At 44.4% G+C, this 25,400-nt stretch overlaps 1 protein-coding gene across 4 annotated transcripts in view; it reads left to right on the plus strand.

Annotated features, from left to right (window-relative positions):
- Window positions 1-22,356, plus strand: part of LOC100025096 (CYFIP-related Rac1 interactor A-like) — a 32,155-nt gene extending 9,799 nt beyond the window's left edge. For 2 of the 4 annotated variants that reach the window (XM_007492838.3, XM_007492839.3), the window contains exons 3-12: window positions 4,941-5,021; window positions 10,003-10,124; window positions 10,313-10,418; window positions 15,720-15,856; window positions 16,556-16,633; window positions 17,260-17,376; window positions 18,309-18,388; window positions 19,643-19,769; window positions 19,989-20,059; window positions 21,551-22,356. In XM_007492838.3, coding sequence (XP_007492900.1) covers window positions 4,952-5,021; window positions 10,003-10,124; window positions 10,313-10,418; window positions 15,720-15,856; window positions 16,556-16,633; window positions 17,260-17,376; window positions 18,309-18,388; window positions 19,643-19,769; window positions 19,989-20,059; window positions 21,551-21,614 — 972 coding nt within the window. In that variant the 5' untranslated portion in view covers window positions 4,941-4,951 and the 3' untranslated portion in view covers window positions 21,615-22,356. Of the gene's footprint in view, window positions 1-4,076; window positions 4,280-4,940; window positions 5,022-10,002; window positions 10,125-10,312; window positions 10,419-15,719; window positions 15,857-16,555; window positions 16,634-17,259; window positions 17,377-18,308; window positions 18,389-19,642; window positions 19,770-19,988; window positions 20,060-21,550 lie in introns of those variants that run through there. The other 2 variants (XM_007492840.3, XM_001365374.3) reach the window with 2 other exon arrangements.
- The last annotated feature ends 3,044 nt before the right edge of the window (window positions 22,357-25,400 follow it).

The following is a 25,400-nucleotide window of genomic DNA, read 5'->3' on the forward strand; positions in this document are numbered from 1 at the left end:
CTCCTAATTCTAACTCTGGGGGTCTTGACCTTTTTTGTGTCATGGACCCCTTTGGCAATCTGATGAAGTCTATGACTCCTTTCTTAGAATAGTGTTTTTAAATGTACAAAATAAAATCCATAGAACTACAAAGGAAACCAAATTTACATACAGTAGATTTACAGTAGAAATTCAGTGATTCAAATAGAGCAGAAGTTCACAAACCCCAGGTTAAAGACTTTTGTTCTAGGTTCTTTTTATCCACTCATTTATCTAGTTTTTAAAGAACTCTGCGAGGAAGGCTAGGGAAGGATTACTCTCTCTATTCTATAGCTGAGGATACTAAGTCCCAAAGAGAAGATGTAACTTGCCAAGGTCAACAAACAGTAAAGAGCAGAGCTGTTCCTCAAACTGTCTCTAGACTTTGAGAGAGAAAAATCAAGATTTGGGATTGGCATCACCTCATATCAGAACAAGTAGAAGTCCAATCCCTTTATTTTCTAGAAAGGGAAGCTCTGAAGCTCAGAGTGGAAAGTTCTGGTCCATAGTCACATAGTAAGTCAGTGGCAAGTTTAAGAATCAAAAGTAAGTTTCCTCAAACAGAAAGAGTCCCACATAATTTAATCAAAAATTTAAATTTGGGCAGAGAACTAAATCTCTGTCTGAAGGTTAAGAATTTTCCTGACTGGGGGCTTGGAGTTATGATTATATTAACTTTTGATCTGATAGAAACTTGACAGAATAGAGAAGGAAACCATAGTGAACACAATGGCCATAATCTTGCTTTTAGGCTAAAAAGCAAGCTAATTGTCATAATCAGGTATGGCTGGTTAAATCTCCAGGGAGAAAAAGAGTAGGAAAAAAAGGTAGTCAGTACCCAAAGAAAAGAATCTTAATTAAAATCTCCACTCAGATGCTTACTATTTGTGTGACCCTGGGCAGGTCATTTAACTTGTCTGCCTCAGTTTTCTCAGTTTTAAAGTGAGAATAATAATAGCTCCTACCTCTCAAAATTGTTGTGAAAATCAAATGAGATCATATTTATAAAGCCCTTACCACAGTGCCTGGAACATAGTAGTTGTTTAATAAAATATTGTTTTTAAAAAAGATAGTAACATAGTAACACTTTAAATCATCCTCTAGGTAGGAAATAGAGAATATCTGTGAGAAGCATTCAACTCTGCTTGTCCCCAATTCCACAATCCACAGTGACTCTAAAGATCCAGAAATCTATTGCTTCCTGGAAAGGTAGCCCACCAACATAAGTGGAGAGGGAGGAAAGTCCAACCAGGATTCAAAATATTTCACCTTTCATGTCTAAATGAGCTTATGCAAATCTCTCTCTCTCTCTCTCTCTCTCTGTCTTTTTCTTTAAAAAAAAAAAAACCCTTATTAGAATAAATACTGTGTATTGGTTCCAAGGCAGAAGAGTGATAAGAGCTAGGCAATGGGGGTTAAGTGACTTGTCCAGGGTCACACAGCTAGGAAGTATCTGAGGCAAGATTTGAACCTAGGACCTTCCATCTCTAGGCCTGGCTCTCAATCCACTGAACTACCCAGCTACCCCTGTTACTAAACTTTTAAAGATACCTCTGCATTTCTAGCCTTGGGTGACATCTGCTAGTTTTTGCATTTTGGGGGTAAACTTTAACTTTTTACATATTTTGACTTTAAAAAATAAATGATATCTATTTTTGGTATTAAAAGATAAAACGTGTTGATATTATATAATATTGGTTCCAAGGCAGAAGAGTGGTAAGGAGTAGGCAGTGAGGGCTAAGTGACTTGCCCAGGATCCCATAGCTAGGAAGGGTCTGAGGCCACATTTAAACCCAGGACCTCCCATCTCTAGGCCTGGCTCTCAATCCACTGAACCACCCAGCTGCCCTCTCTCTGTCTTTTTCTGTCCTCTGTCTCTCTGCCTCTCTATCTCTGTCTCTCTCCTTCTCCTCCACTCCCCCTTCTCTGTCTCTCTCCTCCTCTCTGTCTCTTTCTGTCTTCTGTCTCCCTCTCTGTCTGTCACTCACCCTCTCTGTCTCTCTCTGTCTCTCTCCTCCCCTCCCCCTTCTCTCTGTTTCTCTCTCCTCTCTGTCTCTTTCTGTCCTCTGTGTCTCTCCCTCTCTATCTCTCTTTCTGTCTCTCTGTCTCTTTCTGTTCTGTCTCCTTCTCTGTCTCTGTCTCTCTTTCTTTGTCTCTCTCTCATTCTTTCTCTCTGTCTCTGTCTCTCTCTCTGTCTCTCTCTGTCTCTGTCTGTCTCTCTGTCTCTGGCTCTGTCTGTCTATCTGTCTCTGTCTGTCTCTGTCTCTCTTTCTTTGTCTCTCTCTCTCTCTTTCTTTCTGTCTTTGTCTCTCTCTCTCTGTCACTCTCTCCGTCTCTCTCTGTCTCTGTCTGTCTCTCTGTCTCTGTCTGTCTCTGTCTCTGGCTCTCTGGCTCTGTCTCTGTTTGTCTGTCTCTCTCTCTCTGTGTCTCTCTGTCTGTCTGTCTGTCTCTCTCTCTCTCACACACACACACACACACACACACACACACACACACACAGCACCTGACAACTTCCCTACCCATTGTCTCACACCTGAGAAGGAGGCAGATACCCTAGGTGTTATTTATGAGAGGTAGGACTGCCACGAATAATAATTAACTCTCCCTTGTAGTGACTTACCATTGACAAAACTCTTTTCTCACAACCACCTCAGAGGGAAGGCTTGGAAACTGTCATCATCTCTCTTGTGGGGAGCAAACCAAGGAGCCAGACGGAGCTGGTGCCCAAGTCTCCCAGGCTCCTAGCCCAGGGGTCTTACTCCTAAACCACCTCTTCAATGCTAGCAAAATCAAGAAGAGGGAAGAAAAGAAGCTCTTGAGGGCAGAGACTTTTTTCAGGTCAATTCAAATAGACAAGAATTTATGAGGTGATGGCAATGTGCAGGGCACTATGCCAGGCCCTGGGGATACACAGATTAAAACGATAAGCCTCTGCCTTTAAGGAATCTTCTTGGAGGAAGGGGCAGTAAACATACCCAAAAAGTAAATAACAAAGAAATATGCCAAGAATATACAATATACAAAGAAAATGCCAAGGAATTTGAGGTGGGGATGCAGTGGCATCAAGAAAAAACTTGGTAGCCTGCACTGAGAGATGCTGGTCCTTGAGCTGGGTTTTGAATGGAACTAGCGAGCCAGAGAATTCCAGGAATGGCGGTCAGCCTATGCAAAGGCTTGGGGAATGGAATGTTGCATGTTGGGACCAGCAAATAGTCCAGGTGGACCGCCATGATGGAGAGTAAATGAGGAAGAGTAATGGAAAAATCAGTCTAGAAAGATCATTTGGAGCCAGATTGTGAATGATTTTACATAGCAAACGGAGGCATTTCTATTGTCTCCTCAAAGCCATTAGGGAGTCACTGAAGCTGCTTGATCAGGGAAGTGATGTGGCCAAGATTTTGTCTTTCTATCCTTTGTATCTAGAATGGTGCCTTGCACACAGTAGGTGTCTAATAAGGGTAGAATTTAATTTAACTTAAGGTACACACTGGGATGAGGATCACAGAACATAAGAGCTGAGAGGGAACTTAAAAGCCATCCAATATGGCTCCCTCATTTGACAGGTGGGAAAAGACTGGCTCAGGGTCACCTAATGAAGGAGTCAGTGGCAGAACTGGTCCTAAAACCCAAATCTCCTGCTTTCGAGCTTTGGAGCTCTTTTCCTTGAACCGCGTCGCTATCCCCAGAACCCCAAGAAGCCAAACCAGCTTTTCTAGCATTGAGGTGACTCAGAGTTCCCAGCAGCCTCTTGGGGTGAGGACAGAGAGAGCAGAGGCACTTCTTTCAGCACCCTGCCCCTGTCTCTCACAGGCCTGGGCCTGACCCAATGCTGGGAGCTATTTCATAGAGAGGAAGCTTGTGGAGGCCCAGGAGGGAAGGCAGGAGGGAGGCTCTCCCCGAAATCCCCATGGCTCCAGATGTCTGAGAGTTGGCAGAAGCGAGGACAGCCAGGAGGCCCCAGGAGGACAGTCAGAGGCTCGGTCTCAGTTTGGCCAGGAGGAAGTGGAGAGGGAAGCACTAGGAAGTGGGTGGGGGGAAGGGGGAGACAGTCACACAGGAAATGCCCAGAGACTCTCCCAGCTGCTTGGCTTCTCTTCCCGGCTGGGTTTGGTCAGTGGGGCAGACACAAGTGGTGTCGGGAGCCACACCCCCAGCCCAAGCAAAGCAGGTTGGTTGTTGGGGGATGCAGAAGTCCTGGGGGGTGACCCCCAGAGTGGCTGGGCAGACAGCACAGGGGAATTGATCCAGGAGGACAAAGCACGTAAGTCAGAGCCTTATAGGACTGATCACTGAGACTCAGGACTTTATGGGTGTTTTGGTACAACCCTTCCTTTTTTTTTTACTCATATCTTCCGTCTTAGAGACAATACTGTGTATTGATTCCAAGGCAGAAGAGCGGTAAGGACGAGGCAATGGGGGTGAAGTGACTTGCCCAAGGTCACAAAACCAGAAAATGTCTTTTTTTTTTTTAAACTCAGGACCTTCTGTCTCTATTCATTGAACTACTCCCAACCCTTCCATTTTATAGATGGGAAAACTGAGGGTTAGGACTATTAAAATGACTTTCCTGAGTTCATCGGCTAATTTGTAGCAAAGCAGAGATTCAAATATCAGAGATGGACAAGCCTTAGAGATGGCCATGTACAATGTTCCTCATCTTACACACGAGGAAACCGAAGCCAAGAGCTCCCCAGGAGGCTAGTGAACACGCCAGGACAGAATTAAAACTCATCTCCCATCTGGGGCCCTGTCCATCTTTATCATATTGTCTCTCCTTAGAGCTGCATCCATGGTCCCACCATGACAGAGGGGAGGGGGGGAATGTGGCTGGGCCCTGGGGCAAGGGAGGAGGAATGAGTTAGCATTCACTGTGCCACCAAGTGCCATCTGCTGTCCCACTCTGTTCTGTTTCTGTCCCTCAGGTGTGCTGGCCATGGGCAACCTGATAAAGGTATTGGGCAAAGATTTCGAAAACTGTCCCCATTTTTTCCTGGATTTTGAAAGTAAGTTGGAGAAGTCCTCAGGGGGGAGGGAGGAGGAGATGAGCTCAAAGCCCAGAGGGGAGGCGGGGGTCCCAGCTGAATGGTCTGGCCAAAGGCCTGGAGGTCATTCCTTCCTCTGCTGGGGTCAGCTCAGGCTGGTCTGGTCCTCCCAATTTTTGAGGATTTCATGAGGTTGTTGGGAGACATCAACGAGATCTTGTTGTGAGGCGTTCTACAAACTTCAGAGCAATATGAAAAATGGCAGCTCTGATTTATGATTAACTCATTCCCTCCTAAGGGTCATGGGATTCTCAGGCTAGAGTTGGGAGGGATCGCCTTGAGGCCATCTAGTCTCGTGCCCTCATTTTACCCACGGGGTAACCAGAGAAGAGGAGCAACTTACCTAGCATCCTAGACATAGTAAGGGATGGGGTCAGGATTCAAACCTAGGTCCTTTGGCTCCCAATGCAGTCACCTTGCCTCTGTACCATCTTGCTCTCCTTGTTAGGAAATTTGTCCTTAAATTGTAGGTGATTTCTTTTTTTGACCTGTTTTCTGTTGTTGTTGTTCCCCCATGGACCTTATTGTCCAGGGGATTTTCTTGGCAATGATACTGGAGCAAGTTTGCCATTTCCTTCTCCAACAGATTAAGGCAAACAGAGGTTAAGTGACTCACCCAGGGTCACACAGCTGGTAAATGTCTATGGTTAGATTTGAACTCAGGTCTTCCTGACTCTAGGCCCACTGGTCTATCCATCAAGCCACTTACCTCCTTCCCACCTGTTTTTGAAATTGTAGCTAAAATGGTGTCCATCTTATTTGGTTTTGTTTTTTAGCTTATTTTAATTTTTTTCACCAATTACATGTAATGACAAATTTTCACACAAATTTTCCTCAGTTATATGATCGACTTATTCTGAATGAGGTTGTTGGGGAACTTTGGGAGAAGCGGGGCTCCTGGACCCCAAGACTTTGGAACCTTAGGCCATCAGTATTTTTTACAGTTTTTTTGTCCATTCATTCATTTATTTTGATACTTAATATTTTACCAATTACATGTAATAAAATTTCCACACAAGTGTTCCTAAGTTATATGATGGAACTTATCGCCCTCCCTCCCTTATCTTCCTCCTCTCAGTACTGGCAGGCGATTTGATCTGGGTTATACGTGTATTATCATGCAGAACATACTTCCATCTTGTCCATTTTTAAGTGAGTGATCTTATAACACCAGAACCCCCCAAACATCAGAGACTATGATGCCAGACTCTGCATGTTTGCTGAAGAAAGAGCCCGAGGAACTCTCCCCATTCCCAGCATTAGAATCATTGCGTACCCATTTCTTGTTTTCTCTTCTCTTCAAATCTCTCTCCTCCCCGATCCAGAGGATGGTCAGAGCCCCCAGATCCACAGACGTGTGGGAGAAAAAATCAGGAAGGGACATAAAGTGGGCGTGAGAGAAAGAAGAGGAAGGAGAAGAAGAAAGAGGAAATGAGGAGCAAAGAGAACAGCTGACCTCATCACTGTGTCAGGCAGAGAGGTTCCTATATTCTGTCAGCCTCTTGGAAGCCTTGAATGTTAGATTTGATAGTTCAGAGCATCATAGATTTAGAGATAAAAGAGATTTGCGGGATCACCTAGACCAACTCCCTTGTTTTACAAAGGAACAAACTGAAGCCCAGGGAGAAGGGACTTACCCAAGGTCATGAGGCCAGAGAGTCACAGAGGAAGGACTAGAACCCAGAACTCCTGACTTTTTGCCCAAGGGTCTCTCTATGACACGTTTGAAATGCATATTTCTCAGAAGCAGCAACATTTCACCCTTGAAAGGTGGACCTGACATTCAGAAAGATTCCAGAGTCATCCCCAGCATTTTATTTTATGTAATATATTGTATATCATATAATTCTATATATCATATTACATATTATATGGTTACATTATATTATTTTATTTGGTACCATATATTAATATTATATTAATGATATAACATTAATTATAAATCAATATATTATCATTTATAAGAATATAATATATAAAATTATATGCTAATTAATATTATATGTTACATTAATATATTAACCATATATGTATATACACAGTATATGTATATATGCAACAATGTACTGTACACATATGTTTGCATACACACGTGTTGTGTGTGCACATGCATGTGTGTGTGTGTGTGTGTGTTCTGAGAACAGGATGACCAGATGCATAAAAAAGGTTCCAAATTCCTGGTTTAGTCCAACCGTCTCCCCAAATCTCAGGGGTAAATGCCAGTCCAGACAAGTCAAGGCTGCGCTGTGCTACCAGCCTCAGTTGTGGTCTTGCTGAAGGAAGACAAAGCCTCAGAAACTTTCTAGAGGGTTGAGTGCCTCCGGGGCCAAAAGCATCCATCTGGTCCAAGCCCAGCATTGGCCAGAGTTGGAAAGAGAAGACCAGGGGGAGGAAATTTGCTCAAGAAATCCCAGTGAATGAAGGGCAGAGCCAAGACTAGAACCCAGGTCTTTCCAGAATCCCAGGGATGGAGGCGCCTCTTGACCAAGGATCTTCTAGTTCTGTCCCCTCAATTTTGTAGAGTCATCTGAGAACCAAAGAGAGGCAGGGATTTGCCTGCCCAAGTTCCTCCCCGGAGTCAGAGGCAGAGCTGGGGCCAGATCCCTGCCTAGAGCTCTTCCCCCCACCCCAAATGCCACCCTGGCACAGCCTGCCCCCATTTGCTCAGCCTGTTCCCTGTGGGAAGAGGTCAGAGCATCACAGCCAGGCTTTGGGGTCTGGCCATTCCTGCCTCCTAAGTAAGGCCTTACACAGAAGTCATCTGAGGTGTCAAGGGAGGAGAGCCCCCAGTAAATGGGGTGAGGGTGGGGAGTCACGGGGAAGGGATCCTGGGACAACTTTCTGGTCCTTATCAGCTGAACCAGCAACACTACTATCTAGGGTAAGGCTGTCCCCTCACCTCTAAATAATACAAACAATAAATAATATGAATAACAAACAAACAATTTAATACAAATAAGCAAATAACCCTGGCACATATTTGCATGGCACTTTAAACATGGACAAAGCGCTTCCTCCTCAAAACCACATGGCAGGTAAGACAAGTGTTATTAACCCCATTTTACAGATGAGGAAACTAAGCCTCAGAAGGGGAATAACTTGCTTAAGCTCACACAGATTTTTCTCAAGAGCCAGAAGAGCATTAGATCATTAACAAAACGAGTCCCATTTCTTTAGCCCGTTCAAGATTTCCTAAAGCAATTTCCTCACAATAACCCTGTGAGGCAGAAAATGTTTGGGGGAGAGGGGTTGTGCCCATTTTACAGGGTCAGAAATTGGGTTCCACTGAGGGGAAACAATTTGCCCAGGTCACACAGCAAGTCATTGCCAAGGCCAGGCCTGGGGCCTTCCTCTATCTTCCACCTCAAGGCCTCTGACAATAGCCATCCCATTCTGCTGCTCTTAGTGGATGAGGGGTAGGGGTCCCCAAGGAGCCTGCAGGAAGACCCGAGAGAGAAGAGGGGAAGGAGTGGCTCTCTCCCATTCCTGGCCAATCTGCCAATGCTCACTGTCATCCTGGGGACAGAAAGAGATCACAGTGTGTCAGCCACCAGACAGACAGACAGCAGATGGATAGATGGCCAGACTTCACCCTCTCAGGGCTTCTGAGAGTCATCGATGCCCCCAACACCCCCAGTTCAATGCCACTTGCCCAACAGACTTCTCAAGGCCACAGGACCTTGCCGTTAGCTCACTATTTAGAATGATCGACCCTCTTTACAATTTCCAAATTTCAAACCCCCCTTTTAATAAAATGGTCCCAAGAGTCTTCCAACAGCCTTGGAAGATGAGCAGGGACTAATGTATCATTTTACAGATGAAGAAACTGAGGCCCAGAAAGGGGAAGTGATTTGGTCCCTTCTCTGAATCTATGGCTGTTCCCAGGCAGGGGCTCTTTCCCCTTCCTGACTCTAACCGAGACCCCAGACAGGAGAGTCTCCATGCAGAGGAAGCCAGACTCCCAGAAGGTAGACTGGCAGAGCTGGGAAGGACCTTAGGACACAAACTGTCAGAGCTGAGAGCTTAGAACCTAGAAAGTCGGAGCTGAGAAGAACCTTAGAGAACATCTTCTCCAAGCGCCTTCTTTTTGCCCACAAGGAAACTGACACCGAATGGGGAAGTGATTGGCCAAGGCTGTGAAGAGAGTCAGAACTGGGACTAGAACACAAGCCCTGAGGCTCGCAGGGCAGCATATTTTCTGCTTCCTGGCACTGGCACTGAGGAAAACTAGCAAGGAAAGACGCTGTCCTTTGGGAAGGAACATTCTTCACATCTTCCCTTAATTCTCCATGTGGAAGCCTCAGAGGACAAGGCACAGCCCATTTGCTCCTACCCAGAGTCCTGTTCCAGAGAAGCAGAGCTGGGTTAGGCGAAAAGTGAGGCTTCAGGGCTGAGGGGGGCTGAAAACAAGGGGTCTGTGGGGCTTTGGAGACAGAGAAACAGGAGTCAGGCTTCCCCAGGAGGGGCACACAGGAGGGTAGAAGGTTCATCCCAAACCCCCCACCTGAATCTGTTCTGTCTCATTAATTGTTCATCCCTCAAGGTTTCCTTTTCCTTTTCAGACTGCAGGTTGTGAAGATGCTTCAAGCAGCGACGGGGGAGGGAAGGGAAGGGATGCAGAAAGTGCCCAGGCAGAGGAAGAGGCCTCTGTGGGAAAAGCTTACTTTCTTTCAGACAGGAAGTCCAGGGCAAGGCACTGCCCAGATTGTCAGAGAACGAGAATGGGTCCAGCTCTGGATAGTGTGCCTAGATGAACCACCACGCTGCCAGAGATGCTTCCCCCCTGTGGGAACTGTCTAAAGACCACATAAAGGGAATGGGAGAGGAAAGGGGGTCCATCACTAACTCCTGGACAAATTGACACTAGTGACCATCCAGCCTGGCCTCCTGGGCCCACAGGGCCAGAAACTGAAGCAGTTTTTTTTCTGGATGATCCTCACAGATGCCCAGCCCACAGAAGCAGAGACAGCAGTGTGGAACCAGGTCAGCGCCGTCCTGGAGGAAGCCCAGGGCATCTTGGCAGAGCTGCAGTCCTATACGGGAGCCGGCCAGGAGATCCGCGAGGTATGGATCTTAGGGGTCCGACAGCTAACCCTGGCTGGGTCAGGGGTCACTGTGTGCAGGGACCAGAGGCCAAGTCTGGTAGAGGAAAATGGCCTTGGTGGCTGCTGGACAGAGGCCTCCTCACAGGGCAGAAGGGCAGTGACTAGGGAGGCTGTGTCACCTCAAGCTCCTCACTTTGTCTCCACCAGGCCATCCAGAATCCGACTGACCTCCCACTTCAGGAGAAGGCATGGAATGCCGTGTGCCCACTCGTGGTCAAGCTTAAAAAATTCTATGAATTCTCCCTCCGATTGGGTAAGGCACTTTACTGCCCTTCTGCCTTAGTCGTCACTGACAGAAGATAAGGGTTTTAAAAGAAAGAAAGTTGGCTTTGGAGTCAGAGATCCTGAGTCCATTCAAGACCTAGCTCTATTACTTCCTAGCTAAGGGGTCTTGGCCCAGGGGCTGCCTCTCACCTCTTGAGGACTTAATTTCCTCATCTTTAAAGAAGGAGGTTGCCCCAAAGGCCTCTGGGAGCATCTTAGAGCCTTGACATTTTAGGAGAGCGAGCAGGAAAAAAGATTCCTGGAGGATGTGGCAATTCCTATGGGTCTCAATGGGTGAAGAAAACTTCTTTCAGCAGAGATGAGGTATAGGGAATTCCTGCTTTAATACCAGCTAGTCTTTATAGAGACCTTTAAGGTTTACAAAGCGCTTCAGAAATATTATCTCATTGAATGCTCGCAGCAACTCTGGAAAGGAGGTGTTTTTATTGTTCCTCATTTTACAGTTGAGGAAACTGCAAATAGAAGTGAAATGACTTGACCAGAATTAGACAGCTAGTAAGATGCAGCTAGGTGGTATAGTGGATAGAGTGTTGGGCCTGGAGTTAGGAAGACACCTTCCTGAGTTCAATCCAGCCTCCGACACTAGCTGGTTGACTCCAGTCAAGTCACTTTACCTTGTTTGCCTCAGTTTCTTCATTTGCCAAATAAGCTGGAGAAGGACATGGAAAACCACCCCAGTGTCTTTGCCAAGAAAACTCCAAATCGTGGGGTTTGGACTTTAAAAAATCACCCTATAGCAAAAACAAATAATTTGGGGATAGGTATCAAGCAATAACATTTGTACAATCCAGTGGAACTGCTCGTCGACTATGGGAGTAGGGAGGGAAGAGGAGAGGGAAAGGAAATGAATCATGTAAATGTGGGAAAATACTTCAAAACAAATAAATAACTAAAAAAAAAAACACAAAGAAAACCCAGCTAAACAGCTAATAAATATCAGCGGCTGGATTTGAACTTGGGTCTTCCTGACTCCAGGTACAGTGCTCTTTGTGACACCCAGTTGCCTTTGAAGAACAGAATGAACAAAGGCACATAGGAAGAAAAACCCAGGATATGTTTTAGGGACCAACGTATTGTTCAGTCTGGTTTTCTTTTGACAGATACTTGCTTTTCCTCTAAGGCTTTCCCCATAAGAGATTCCTCCTCCTACCCTCAAGCCAGGAGGAGAGGTCCAAGTATACTCCTAACTCCCTGTGGCCAAATGGATAGGCCCTTTGTCCACTTCCATCCCTCCTTCAAATCTTTCCCCCTTCAAAACCCACACTGCCATTTTCTATCACCTTATTTACCCACCGCTAGGTCAACTTTAGCAATTACTCTCCTCACTTTCCCCGCCATCATACTTGGGATTTCAAGATCTATTTCGACAAACCCTTGAAAGCCTGAAATCCCAATTCCCTGACCTCTTTAGTCTCGATGACCTCCCTCTCTGCCCCGTTTCAGCTACATGTTCATCAACATGTTTGCCAGCTATCAGAACTGGACTACTTCCAAGACTGAGGACTTCGAAGCTCCACTCTGAACACAATCTCATTTTCTTCCACCTCTTTCCTTCCTTTTATTCGGTACCTTTGGCCACATAGCATCGACCCATCTCTCATGCTCCCATGCCTGTCTGGGCTTCACCATCTTCCATACCTAACCTCGGCACCTTTGATTTCATGTTCCCCTCTTTTTTGGGGGAACCAAGAAGTTTTTTTGTATTTCCTCCCTTGATGACAGCATGCCCTGTCCAGCCTCACATAGTGTTCTTCATTTGCTCCTCTCTGATGTCTTTATAACATAATGGGGTTTTTTCTTTTAAAAAATGTATTATAGGGGCAGCTGGGTAGCTCAGTGGATTAAGAGTCAGGTCTAGAGACGGGAGGTCCTAGGTTCAAATCTGGCCTCAGACACTTCCCAGCTGTGTGACCCTGGGCAAGTCACTTGACCCCCATTGCCTACCCTTACCACTCTTCTGCCTTGGAGCCAATACACAGTATTGACTCCAAGACAGAAGGTAAGGGTTTTATTTTTAAAAAAAAAGTATTATTTGTTTTTAGCATCCTTTTCTTTTTAAGTTTTGAATTCCAAATTCTCCCCGTCCCTCCCATTGCCTTCTCCACCTACTGAGGAGGCAAGCAAGATGATATAAATTATACATGTGAAATCATGCAAAACACATTTCCGTTTTAGTTACATTTTTTTTTAAAAACAAGAAAAATATAGAAACGGAGAAAATGATACTTCAATTTGCACTCTATCCATTCTCTCTCTGGAGGTGGATGGCATTTTTTCATCTTGGGTCCTTTGGAATTATCTTGGATCATTGTACTGATCAGATTAGCCAAGACTTTCATGTTGATCAGCAGTATAAAATTGTCATTATGGTTCATTTCTTTACTTTGCTTTGATTCATGTAGGTCTTGCTATGTTTTTCTAAAACCATTGCCCTTGTCATTTCCAACTGCACAATAATACTCCATCATGGGGGCAGCTGGGTGGCTCAGTGGATTGAGAGCCAGGCCCAAAAATGGGAGGTCCTGGGTTCAAATCTGACCTCAGACACTTCCCAGCTGTGTGACCCTGGACACGTCACTTAACCCCCATTGCCTAGCCTTTACTACTCTTTTGCCTTAGAACCAATACACAGTATTGATTCTAAGATGGAAGGTAAGATTTTTTAAAAATTAAATGAAAAAATTAATACTCCATCACAATCATATGCTACTTGTTCATCCATTCCCCAATCAATGATCATTCCCTCAATTTCCAATCCTTTGCTAACACACACACACACACACACACACAAACTGCTATAAATATTTTTGTACATATATCCTTTTCCTTTTGTCTCTTTGGGATACAGATCTAGTTGTGGGTTTCTGGGTCAAGGGGTATACATAGTTTTATAACTCTTTGGGTCTAGTTCCAAATTGTTCTCCAGAATAGTTGAACCAGTTAACAATTCCACCAACAATGTATTAGTGTCTTTATTTTTCTCTCATTCCCCCCAGTATTTGTCATTTTTTATAGGTATGAGTTGGTATCTTGGAGTTGTTTTAATTTGCCTTTCTCTAATCAATAGTGATTTAGAGAATTCTTTATCTGAAAACTGCCTATTCATATCAATTGGAGAATGACTTATATTCTTATAAATTTAACTCAGCTCTCCAAATAGTTGAGAAATTAAGCCTTTATAAGAGAAACTTAATGTAAAATTTTTTATATTGCTTCATTGTCTATGGTACCTTTTAGCAGAATATAGTTTCTCTGATTATCCCTTTTAATTAGGTCTATTTTTGCTTTTGCTTTGTCTGAGAGCATGATTGCTATTCCTACTTCTTTTGAGTTCACATAATATTATTATCAGTCAAAATGGGTATATGATTTGGATAAAAAGAGTGATATCATAACTAACTTAGGGGAATATAGTTTACCTGGAAGATCTTTGGAGAAGGAAAGAATTTATGACCAAATAAGAGATGGTGAGTATTATAAATTGTAAAAGAAATAATTTTGATGATTAAACTAAAAAGCCTTTTACAAACAAAACCATTGTAACTGAGATTAGAAGGGAAACAACAAACAGGAAAATTTTATAACAAAATTTTCTGACAAAGGTTTAATTTCTCAGATTTACAGAGAACTAAGTCAAATTTATAATAATACAAGCCATTCCCCAATTGACAAATGGTCAAAGGATATGAACAGTTTTCTGATGAAGAATCAAAGCTACCAATAATCATATGAAAAAACATTCCAAATCACTCTTAATTAGAGAAATACAAATTAAAACAACTCTGAGGTGCCACCTCATACCTATCAGATTAGCCAATATGACAGTAAAGGAAAATGATAAATGTTGGAGGAGATGTGACAACATTGGGACACTAATGCATTGTTGGTGGAGTTGTAAACTGATCCAATTATTCTGGAAGGCAATTTGGAACTATGCCCAAAGGTTTATAAAACTGTGTATACCCTTTGATTCAATAATATCACTACTGGGTCTGTATCCCAAAGAGATAAAAGGGAAAGGATCTACTTGCACAAAAATATTTATAACTGTTCTTTTTGTGGTGGCAAAGAATTGGAAACTGAAGGGATATCAATTGGAGAATAGCTGAACAAATTGTGGTATGTGTTAGTAATGGAATACTATTATACCATAAGGAATGATAAGCAGGATGATTTCAGAAAAAGCTGGAAGATCTGCAGGAACTGATACAGAGCAAAATAAGCAGAACTGGGAGAACATTGTACTACACACTAACAACAATATTGACCAGTGATGAAAGACATGATGAGGAACGCTATCCCCTTCCAGGCAAAGAACAATTGAGTCAGATGGATGCATATCAAAGCATACTACCAGTGTGTTTACAGTTTTATTTGGGGGTTTGGGTTTTATATGAGTACTCTTAGAACAATGACCAATATGGAAGTGGGTTTTGCATGCGAATAAAAACCAAAAAAAGAAAAGAAAAGAAAGATGGGGACAATTTTCACAAAAAGGAAGAATAATCAATAAAATAATCAATGTAGAAATTTTAAAAATAACATTATTGTTATCTCTGGATGTGGCATAGTCCCCTCAGTTCTTACCTAAACATGATATTTCCTCCTGCCCCTCTCACTGGGCCTAGCATAGTGCTACGTGCAGAATAAGAACAGATGATACATGCTTGTTGCAGTAAAAAGGAGTAAGTACCAAGCAATGAGGATGGAAGGTTAAGATAAGTAAAGATGGATACGCTGATGATTCCATCTGAGACAGATTCCTTGGAACTAATAAATGTATATAGAACTTTATAATTCGCAAAGCTGTTTACGTACATAGATAGAGGGCTGGTCTTGGAGTCAGGAAGACCTGAGTTCAAATTCTGCCTCACACTTACTAGCTGGGAAACTCTGAGTCAGTCACTTTATCTCTTTCAATCTCAGTTTCCTAATTCATTCTAAGAGCATCATTTTCTAGAGTTGTGGCAAGGATCCAGTCAAATACTATATATAAAGTGTTTTGTAAATCTAAATGCTAGTTATCATATTTCAAAAGAATCACCATGAGAGTCCATCCTCCTAGGCCCAGCATTCTGATCATCCCAGCCAAGGGGGGGAGACCTCTAATAGAAGGCTGTACAAGAGAGGCTCAGAGTGAGACACTGGACTCAGGACCTCCAGAGGACTGCAGGATGCCAGGGACTTAGGGAGGGAGAAAAGAGACCCTGGGGCTCTTCAGGCCTGACCCAGGCATGTTCTCCTCTCTCTCCATGTGTCTCCCCTCCAGAGAACGCCCTGAGGAGCCTCCTAGAAGCCCTCACCAGCCCCCCCTACGCCCCGACGCAGCACCTAGAGAGGGAACAAGCCCTCGCCAAGCAGTTTGCTGAAATTCTGCACTTCACACTCAGTTTTGACGAGCTCAAGGTAACCTCTGGGAGCCTGGATATGGGAGAGAAATTAAAGGGGGAAGACAAAGTGGTTGGATCCTGCCCTGAAATAATCCATTCTTGGACCTGCTTCTCCAGGGGCTACCAAGTCTTTACTACCCTGTTGTAAAGGACCCGACTGCAAGGTCAGAAGTGTGGTGGAAAGAGACAGACAACACACACACACACACACACACACACACACACACACACACACACACACAGAGTCACAGAGACACACACACACATACACACAGACACACACACAGTCACAGAGACACACACACAGAGACACACACACAGACACATACACACAGACACACACACAGTCACAGAGACACACACAGAGACACACACACAGACACACACACACAGACACATACACACAGACACACACACAGTCACAGAGACACACACAGAGACACACACACAGACACATACACACAGACACAGACACAGTCACAGAGACACACACACACAGAGACACACACACAGACACACACACAGACACATACACACAGACACACACACACCCAGGATTTTTATTTGGTTTTCATCTTGAAAAAAATGGACCCAAAGATGCAGATCTCAGGTGTTTTCTTCACTGCCCCTCTCTAGTGCTTTGTCTGATCCTGATGGTTCTTTGGGGAGGTGGGTCCAGGGCTTGATGGTCCTTAAAGCTGCCTCTTTCTTGCAGATGACAAACCCGGCCATTCAGAATGACTTCAGTTACTACAGAAGAACCATCAGCCGAAACCGTATTAATAACTTACAGGTGAGACAGTGGGCAGAGAGAAGGATGGGAGAGAAAAGTAAGGCTGAGTCAGCTGGGGAAAGAAAGGAGGCAGAGAATGAACTTTCGTAAGCCATTAGGAAACGGCAGAGAAGGAGCCAGGATGGATCTGCTATTGGCTCTGTCATCGTGGCTCAGTGACTTTGGATCAGTCATTTTCCCTCCCTGGGCCTGGTTTCTTACTTGGAAAATGAGAGAGTTGACCTGGGTGATCTTCAAAGTCTCCCACAGGGCGGACATTCTGTGTTCGAAGGACCCTTCCATCCGGGAAAGTCTTTATTCTAAATTTTCTTCCTGTCTGATAGTATATCATCTAAGGCCCTTCGCAGCCCTGACAGCCCGTGTTCTAAGGCTCCTTTCAGCTCTGGCATTCTCTGTTCCAAGGGCTTCTCAGCTCTGACTTTTGGGGGTTCTGAGCCACCAAACGGATGTTGAATATCCGTCCATATCCAGGCCTCTTGGGTTACCTTTCTCAGCCAAGGTCAGACAAAGCTGGCTCCCCGGCTGTGGGGGATGGGGGTGTGGAAGTGGTGGATCTGGGTGGCCTCCCTAGACCAGTTCCACGGTGTGGCCTGTACCCAGCACCGTTCCCCTTCTGGGTCTTGCAGCTGGATGCTGAGAGTGAAGTCAACAACGAAATGGCCAACCGAATGTCCCTCTTCTATGCAGAAGCCACCCCCATGCTCAAAACTCTAAGCAATGCAACCACTAAGTTTGTATCTGAGGTAAGAGCCCCCCTGGGGGCAGGTGGGGGAAAGTCTTAAATCTTGGGGGCAGAAGAAAGTCTCTGGAATGGGGAGGTTTCAGGGCAGCCCTGGCAGTCCCTTGGGGGACTGAGAAAACCTTCCCAGCTGGCCTTTTTTGAATGTTTGCACACACACACATACACATCCCCACATCCCCTCCTCACTCTTTATCTCCTTTATCTCCAATGTGGCTTCAACAGCCACACCATCTCAGGGAGGAGTGAAGGACCATAAAACTGCCAAGTAGTCATGAGGCTCCGCTGAGGCTACACACCTCCATCTAGAATGGGTCAAAGCAGATCGATTAGGAGACTTTTTCCAGTGAGGGAGACTAGCATCATGAGCAGAAGCAGAGAAACAAGATGGTGGCATCAACACATTGGAAAATGTTGGAAATGGGGAGAGAGTTCCTAGGGTGAATCATTAAAATGGCAGAGGGAGTCACAGCAAGGTGACTCAGTAGATTGAGAGCCAGGCCCAGAGATGGGAGGTCCTGGGTTCAAATCTGGCCTCAGACACATCCTAACTGTGTAACCCTGGGCAAGTCACTTAATCCCCATTGCCTAGCCCTTACCACTCTTCTGCCCTGGAACAGTATTGATTCCAAGATAAAAGGTAAAGGTTTTAGAAATAAAATAAAATGATAGAGAATGAGACAAGTCAAGTCAACAAACATCTATTTTAATGTCTACTATGTGCCAGGCACAGTACTAACCACTGGGTCTACAAAGAGAGGCACACAACCTGATGGGTTAATTACCTCCCTTCTGAGGAACGAATGGTCTCCACTGAGCAGGGGATCTGCCTTTGGGGAAGCCCTGGTCTGGTCAGAGGACGGCCCCTGAAAGTGGGTAGGGGGCCAGAGGGGGCACAAGTCAGGCAAGTGGCTGGGTCCTGCTCTCTCCTCCCAGAACAAGACGCTCCCCATTGAGGACACTACAGATTGTCTGAGCACCATGGCCTGTGTCTGCAGGGTGATGCTGGAGACACCGTGAGTAGAGCCAGCACCCAATCTCACCCACCCAATCTTCTATCTTTGGTCAGCCCATCGTAGTTGGGCAGCAGAGATCTATGTAACTGGCAGGCAAGGAGCAGGTCTTTAGCAGGGCCCACATGGCAACGAGGTGGCACAGTGGATAGAGCCCTGGACCTGGAGTCAGAAAGAATCCTCTTCCTGAGTTAAAATCTGGCCTCTGACATTTACTAATTGTATGACCCTGAGCAAGTCACTTCACCCTGTTTGCCTCTATTTTCCTGAGGCAATTAAAGTTGAAAAAGACTTCAGGATATGCATGCCAGAATAGAGACTGGTAGAAACCTTACATCATTGAATAGTAGAACGATCAGAAATCTTAGAACCTTGACTAGGTAGTGCAGTAGACAAGAATGTGGGACCTGGAGTCAGGAAGACCTGAGTTCAAATCTTGTCCATTAAAAAAAAAAAACAACCCTTACTTTCTGTCCTCATACCAACTGTGAGACAGAAGGGCAAGGACTAGGCAAAATGGAGTTAAGTGACTTGCCCAGGGTCACACAGCTAGGAAATGTCTGAGTACAGAAGTGAGTCTAGGACCTCCCATCTCTAGTCCTGGCTCCCCATCCACTGTGCCACCCAGCTACCCATTTGCCTTGTACATTTACTGGCTGTGTGATGCCCATTCCCAGTCTCCTCTTCTGTAAGACAAGAATAATTATAATACCTACTCTACACACTTGTGTGGGCCAAATAAGATAATATATTTAAAGTGTTTTATAAACCTAAAAACAATGTGTCAATGCTATTATTATTATTGTAGCCCTTAGACTGTTAAGACAGAGACAATAGCTTAGGAGAATACTTTAGAATTCAGAAATGTTAGGACGCCAGATATAGAATGTTAGAGCTACTCAGGACTTTTTGGTAGAACTGAGAAATAGCTTAGAAGTCATGTCCAAGGGCATCTAGGTGGTGCAGTGGCTGGAGTGCCAGGAGATACTTCCTAGCTGTGTGACCTTGGACCAGTCACATAACTCCATCTGCCGAGCTTTTGCCCTTCTATCTTAGAATTGTTACCAGGACAGAAAGTAAGAGCTTTAAAAAAAAAAAAAGGAGTTATATATTCCAACTCTCTCATTGTACAAATGAGGAAACTGAGGCCAAGAGAGGAGAAGAAAACTACAGGAGGCTACACTGAGTCAGTGTCAGGACCAGGACCTGAACTTCTTGCCTTCCAAGTCACTTATTCTTGTCTCTCCCCCGGGACAGAGAGTACAGGAGCCGGTTCACCAACACTGAGACTCTCCTCTTCTGCATGCGGGTCATGGTGGGCGTCATCATCCTCTACGACCATGTGCACCCAGTGGGGGCCTTTGCCAAGACATCTAAAATTGATGTGAGCTCCCGCTGGCCTAATTCCAAGATGGCGGGAGGTGTAGGGGGGTTGGGGGGGATAGAGTCCAGAGCTCAGTAGGGCCAGGACAGGGGCCAAAGGAGATGAGGCTAGTGATCTCATGATGAGGGTCACCACCGCTTCCAGATTCATTGGAGTGGGACCTTGCCTAGGCATCTCCCTGCTCCACCAGGGTCTAACTATCACGGCTTGCCTCCTCAGATGAAGGGCTGTATTAAAGTTCTTAAAGACCAGCCTTCCAACAGCACGGAGGGGCTTCTGAATGCACTGAGGTGAGTCTTGACCCTGAAAACGGACCATGAAACTTCCATTGAGCTCGCCCATAGGATTTCGGCTCCATCTGTTAGATGAGCAAATCATGCCTCTTCGGGCGATACACACACACTTGCATCGCTACTCCAGCTTGAAGGTTCTCTGTGATCTACATCCACTTATGGGCCCCCACTAGGAAGTGGTTTTGTTTTTTTCTAGTCAGCCAGAAGCCACAAGTGGCTCAAAGCAAAGGCATTTAACAAACTAATAATCCTAAGAAGGTTTGCAATAGAGTAATCCATCCTCTTCCCGGGGGGAGGGAATATAGAAGGTGGGGATGTCTGGCTGGAATGAGCTCAGGACTAGGAACCAGGATGTGGGGGGTTCTGGTACCGGCTCTGCCACTGACTCATTCTAGGCAGATCTTCACACACCCTCTGGGGAAGAATTTCTTCTATCTGTAAAAATGAAAGAATGGACTAAAGTCTCTCCCAGCTCTAAAATATTGCCATCCTCCTAACCCTTTGAGGTCATTAGGGCTGACTTCTCCCAACCTAGAAGGTAGAGAACGAATGAAATGGCAAAGTCAGACTAGAAACCTCATTCTCTCCCTCCTCACCATATCACCTACGAGGTTCTTAGAGAAGTTCTAAAAGAAAGACCATGGTGGAGAAGAGGAAGGTACCCCATTTCTCAAACACAATTAGTCTTTGGGGTCAAGTGGAAAGGGGAGAGAAGGAATAAGCATTGATGAACTCCTACTGTGTGCCAGGCATTGTGTTAAGTGCTTTACAAATATCTCATTTGATCCTCACAACAACCCTGTCGTTATCATCCCCATTTTACAGCTGAGGAAACTGAGGCAAACAGGTTTAAGTGACTTACCCAAGGTCAAAAAGTTTAGTAAGTGTCTGAGGACAGATTTGAACTCGGGTCTTCCTGACTCCCAGATCCAGCACTCAAAGCTCTGGAACCACCTACCTGCTATATAATTAGAAATCTGTTACCCTAAAAACTACATTTCCCAGGAGCCCACTGACTTTCTGTCCTTACATACTTCCTGTAGACAGAGGATAAAATTCAGTGGGCATTCCTGGTCTGCCTGTTTTGCTCCCTGTCTTGACCATGGTGCTGGTAAGCAGGGATTTTGAACAGGCTGATTAGCCATAGGCACGTGGTTTTTTTATTTTGTTACCTTTTTATTCCTTTACTTCTAATGATCATTAATAAATCTCTTAAAATATAATATTTTCATTATTGATTATATTAATTTTAAGAGATTTATTTAATTTTTACACTGCCAAGAATTAATATCAGAGTCTAGGAACTGATGTCAGGAGGACATGAGTTCAAATCACAGTCCTAAGGCTTATTACTCACATGACCTCTGGCAAGCCCCTTCATCTCTTCAGGCCTCAGTTTCCCCATCTATAAGATAAATGGGTTGAACTCAATGAAGTCTCAGATCCTTTCCAGTCCTAAATGCCATCATCCTGTGATTCTTCCCTCAGGTACACCACCAGGCATCTGAATGATGACACCACCTCCAAACAGGTCCGGGCCCTGCTGCAGTGAGGCGTGTGTGGGGCATAGCATCCCACCTCTAAAGCCCTAGGCTTGACCTTGAACTTCAGCTGAGTTTTAATATTGCTATAATGTGAATATAAAAATCCATGACCATATTTCTCATTTTATAACGAAAAGGGAAAAGTTTTAAAAAAGAAACACAAAAACACTTTCCCCCCATCCCAGCTTCTCTTGACCACTTCCCCCTCTTCCTGCCTGTCTCCCCCCCAATCCTGATCCCATTGAGCTCCAGGGCTGGACAGCTGGCTCCAACCCTTTTTCCCATGAAGATGACATGACTGGTTTATGCCTACCTTTCCAGGAAGCTGAGATAAGGTTGTCTGGCCTTTCCCAGTTCCTCCTGGACTCCTGATGGGGATTTCCATGTTATGGAAGGCCTCGGTGGTCTCTCGGATTTGGACTGGTACTGGTGCAGGCCCTGGACAGTGGACCTCGCAGGGCTCTGGCCTTACGACTTTGGGACTCTGGTCTGGGCTTGAGTTGAAGTGTTTGTAGGAGGGGAAAAGCCTTCCTTATTAAGACCAGGAGATGGTCATGTAAATAAGGTAAGGGAGTCCTTGCTGCGGGTCAAGCTAAAGATAATAAATGACCTTGTCTTTAAAAACTCCCGCCGGGACTCCAGGGGAAATGGTTCGGCCACATCTTTTAGATTTTTAATATAAATGATTAAAATCACTCACCTGTTGTTTTGTACATTTTTGTGTGAAATAAAAATGACATTTAATCTGTTCTTAGTGGAATGGGGACAACCTTCTCAAGCACATTTTCCATCAAGCATGGCACACAGAGGGACAGTCCTATGGGTTGGCTAAATGGGAAATGGTCCCTGATGGAGCAGGGGGATGTTCCCAAAGAGCAAAAGTAGAACGACCTTTCCCTGCCATAGACATTCATCCATTTATCTCTTTATTCATTCATTTATTTGTAAGCCCTTTTCTTCCATCTTAGAATTAATACCAAGCATTGGTTCCAAGCCAAAACAGCTAGGGCTAGGCAACTGGGGTTAAGTAACTTGTCCAAGGTTACAAGTACCTGAGGTTAGATTTGAACCCAGGACCTCCTATCTCTAGACCTGGATCTTTATCCACTGAGTCACCTAACTGTCCCACATTTATTCATTTCTTTTTTTTAAACCCTTACCTTCCGTCTTGGAATCAGTACTGTGTATTGGTTCCAAGGCAGAAGAGTAGTTAGGCAATGGGGGTTAAGTGACTTGCCCAGGGTCACACAGCTAAGAAGTGTCTGAGGTCAAATTTGAACCCAGGACCTCCAATCTCTAGACCTGGCTCTCAATCCACTGACCTGCCCTCACATGCATTCATTTCTACATTCAGCAAACATTATGTCTGACTTCCAAAAGGCTGCCATCAAGTAAATGGCTATATACAGTCCTCACAATAACATTTCTCATGGTAGTATTTCAAGGAAACAATCGACTTGTTTTTTCTTTTCATGAAAAAAAAAACAAACATGATTTTTAATTAAAATAATAGCCTGTGCAGGCAGCCAGATGGCTCAGTGGATTGAGAGCCAAGCCTAGAGACAAGAAGTCCTGGGTTCAAATCTGGCCTCAGACACTTCCTAGCTGTGTGACCCTGGGCAAATCACTTCACCCCCATTGCCTGGCCCTCACCACTCTTCTGCCTTAGAACCAGTATTGATTTTGATGTAAGGTATGGGTTTAAAAAAAGAAAAGATAATAGCATGCCCTGAAAACGAAATTTTACTTCTAGATGTTGTCCTTCTAATCCAAGTGAAAGCAAAATATGAAGAAATACAAACACTGGCTACAGATTGAGGTTGTCACACAAAATGCAGTGACTGGTCGCCCCTACCTAACTAAGCTTGGTTTTGTTTTCCACTGGGAGGCAAATCTTTGCTTTTTCTCACCTCCAGTGCTATCCAAGGGGCAATTCATGGTTTCTAGCCATTTACTTGGCTACATCAGTCTAAAGAACACTAATTGCCTTCATTTTAACTGTGAGAGCTTCCTGTTCTAATTATAGCTTTTCCTGCTTTCTGGGCACACACACAAACCCCCAAACCCAGAACATTATGCAGGAGTTTCCTCCCCCAACCATCTTCTTTTTTTTGCCCCCAACTCTAACCAGAATAGCCACAAAGCAGCTCAGTTTAGTGACGGTGGGATGAATAAGGTGATGCTCATTCTTGCTTCATCTCTTCTGGGAATTCTAGTTGTTTTTGTGTCTAAGCTGCTTTTTACTCTGGGTCTCTGGTTTACTCTGGGTTTTTGTCCTGAGTATCCCGGTCATCAGAATAGCTTTGTGTGGTATGATTGTCTCTCTCTCTCTTTTAAATTCTTACCTTCCATCTTAGAATCAATACTGTGTATTGGTTACAAGGCAGAAGAGTGGTAAGGGCTAGGCAATGGGGGTCAAGTGACTTGCTCAGGGTCACACAGCTGAGAAATGTCTGAGGCCAGATTTGAACCCAGGACCTCCCATCTCTGGGCCTGACTCTCAATCCACTGAGCTACCCAGCTACCCAGCTCCCCCCCCCCTTTAAAAATTTGCTCTTTCTTCCAGCCTGCTTCATGACTTCAGACTTTATATTAAGGGGGTGGGGCACTTCTGGAGGGAAGGTCCTGCTCCTTCTTAAAGTATACTGTGTTATTTCAAGATTTCAGACTAGCCAAGCTAGCTACAAGTTTTTGATGATGGCTGTGATGTTCCCACATGGCTTTGGGTCTAAGCAACAAATCTGTGGGCTTGCCTCATTTAGAGTTCCAGTAGACTGCAATTGGACTCAGCCACCATCAGTCAATTCAATTCAATAACATTTCCTTTTTTTTCCTTATTCAAAGATATTTTATTTTCCCAATTACGTGCAATGACAACTTTCAACATATGTTTTCTGAAATTACAAGATTAAAATTGTCTCCTTCCCTCCCCCCCCCCCCCAGATAGTAGCAATCTGATCTGGGTTATACATTTGTCACCATGCAAAAGATACTTTTATATTGGTCATTGTTGCAAGAGAATGCTCTTACAAAACCAAAACTCCCAAGTAAAACCACAAATAAACTAAAGTCAACAATTGTATGCTTTGATCTGCATCTGACTCCCACAGTTCTTTCTCTGGAAGTGGACAGCATTTTTTGTCATAAGTCCCTCAGAATTGTCCTAGATCCCTTTATTGCTGAGAGTAGCCAAGTCTATCACAGTTGATCATCTCACAATACTGCAGTTATTGCGTACAATGTTCTCCTGGTTCTGCTTATTTCACTCTGCATCAGTTCATGGAGGTCTTTCTGGCTCTTATAGAAATCAACTGTTTCATCATTCCTTATAGCACAATAGTATTCCATCACCATCATATACCACAATTTGTTCAGCCATTCCCCAATCCAGGGACATCCCCTCAGTTTCTAATTTTTTGCTACCAAAAAAAGCACAGCAATAAATATTTGGCTACAAACATATCCATTCCCATTTTTTTTTAAATCTCTTTGGGATACATACCTAGTAGTGGTGTTGCTGGATCAAAGGGCGGGCATTCTTTTAAAGTCCTTTGCACATAATTCCAAATTGCCTTCCAGAATGGTTGGATCAATTCACAACTCCACCACCAATGTATTAGTGTCCCAATTTTGTCACATCCCCTCCAACACATATTATTTTCCTTTACTGTCATAATTGTCAATCTACTAAGGTATAAGGTGGTATCTCAGAGTTGTTTTAGTTTGCAGTTCTCTAACCAGGAGGGATTTAGAACATTTTTTTCCTATGATTACTGATAGTTTTGATTTCTTCT

The sequence above is a fragment of the Monodelphis domestica genome, chromosome 4 (genome assembly GCF_027887165.1).
Source record: "Monodelphis domestica isolate mMonDom1 chromosome 4, mMonDom1.pri, whole genome shotgun sequence".
NCBI classification, from domain to species: Eukaryota; Metazoa; Chordata; class Mammalia; order Didelphimorphia; family Didelphidae; genus Monodelphis; species Monodelphis domestica.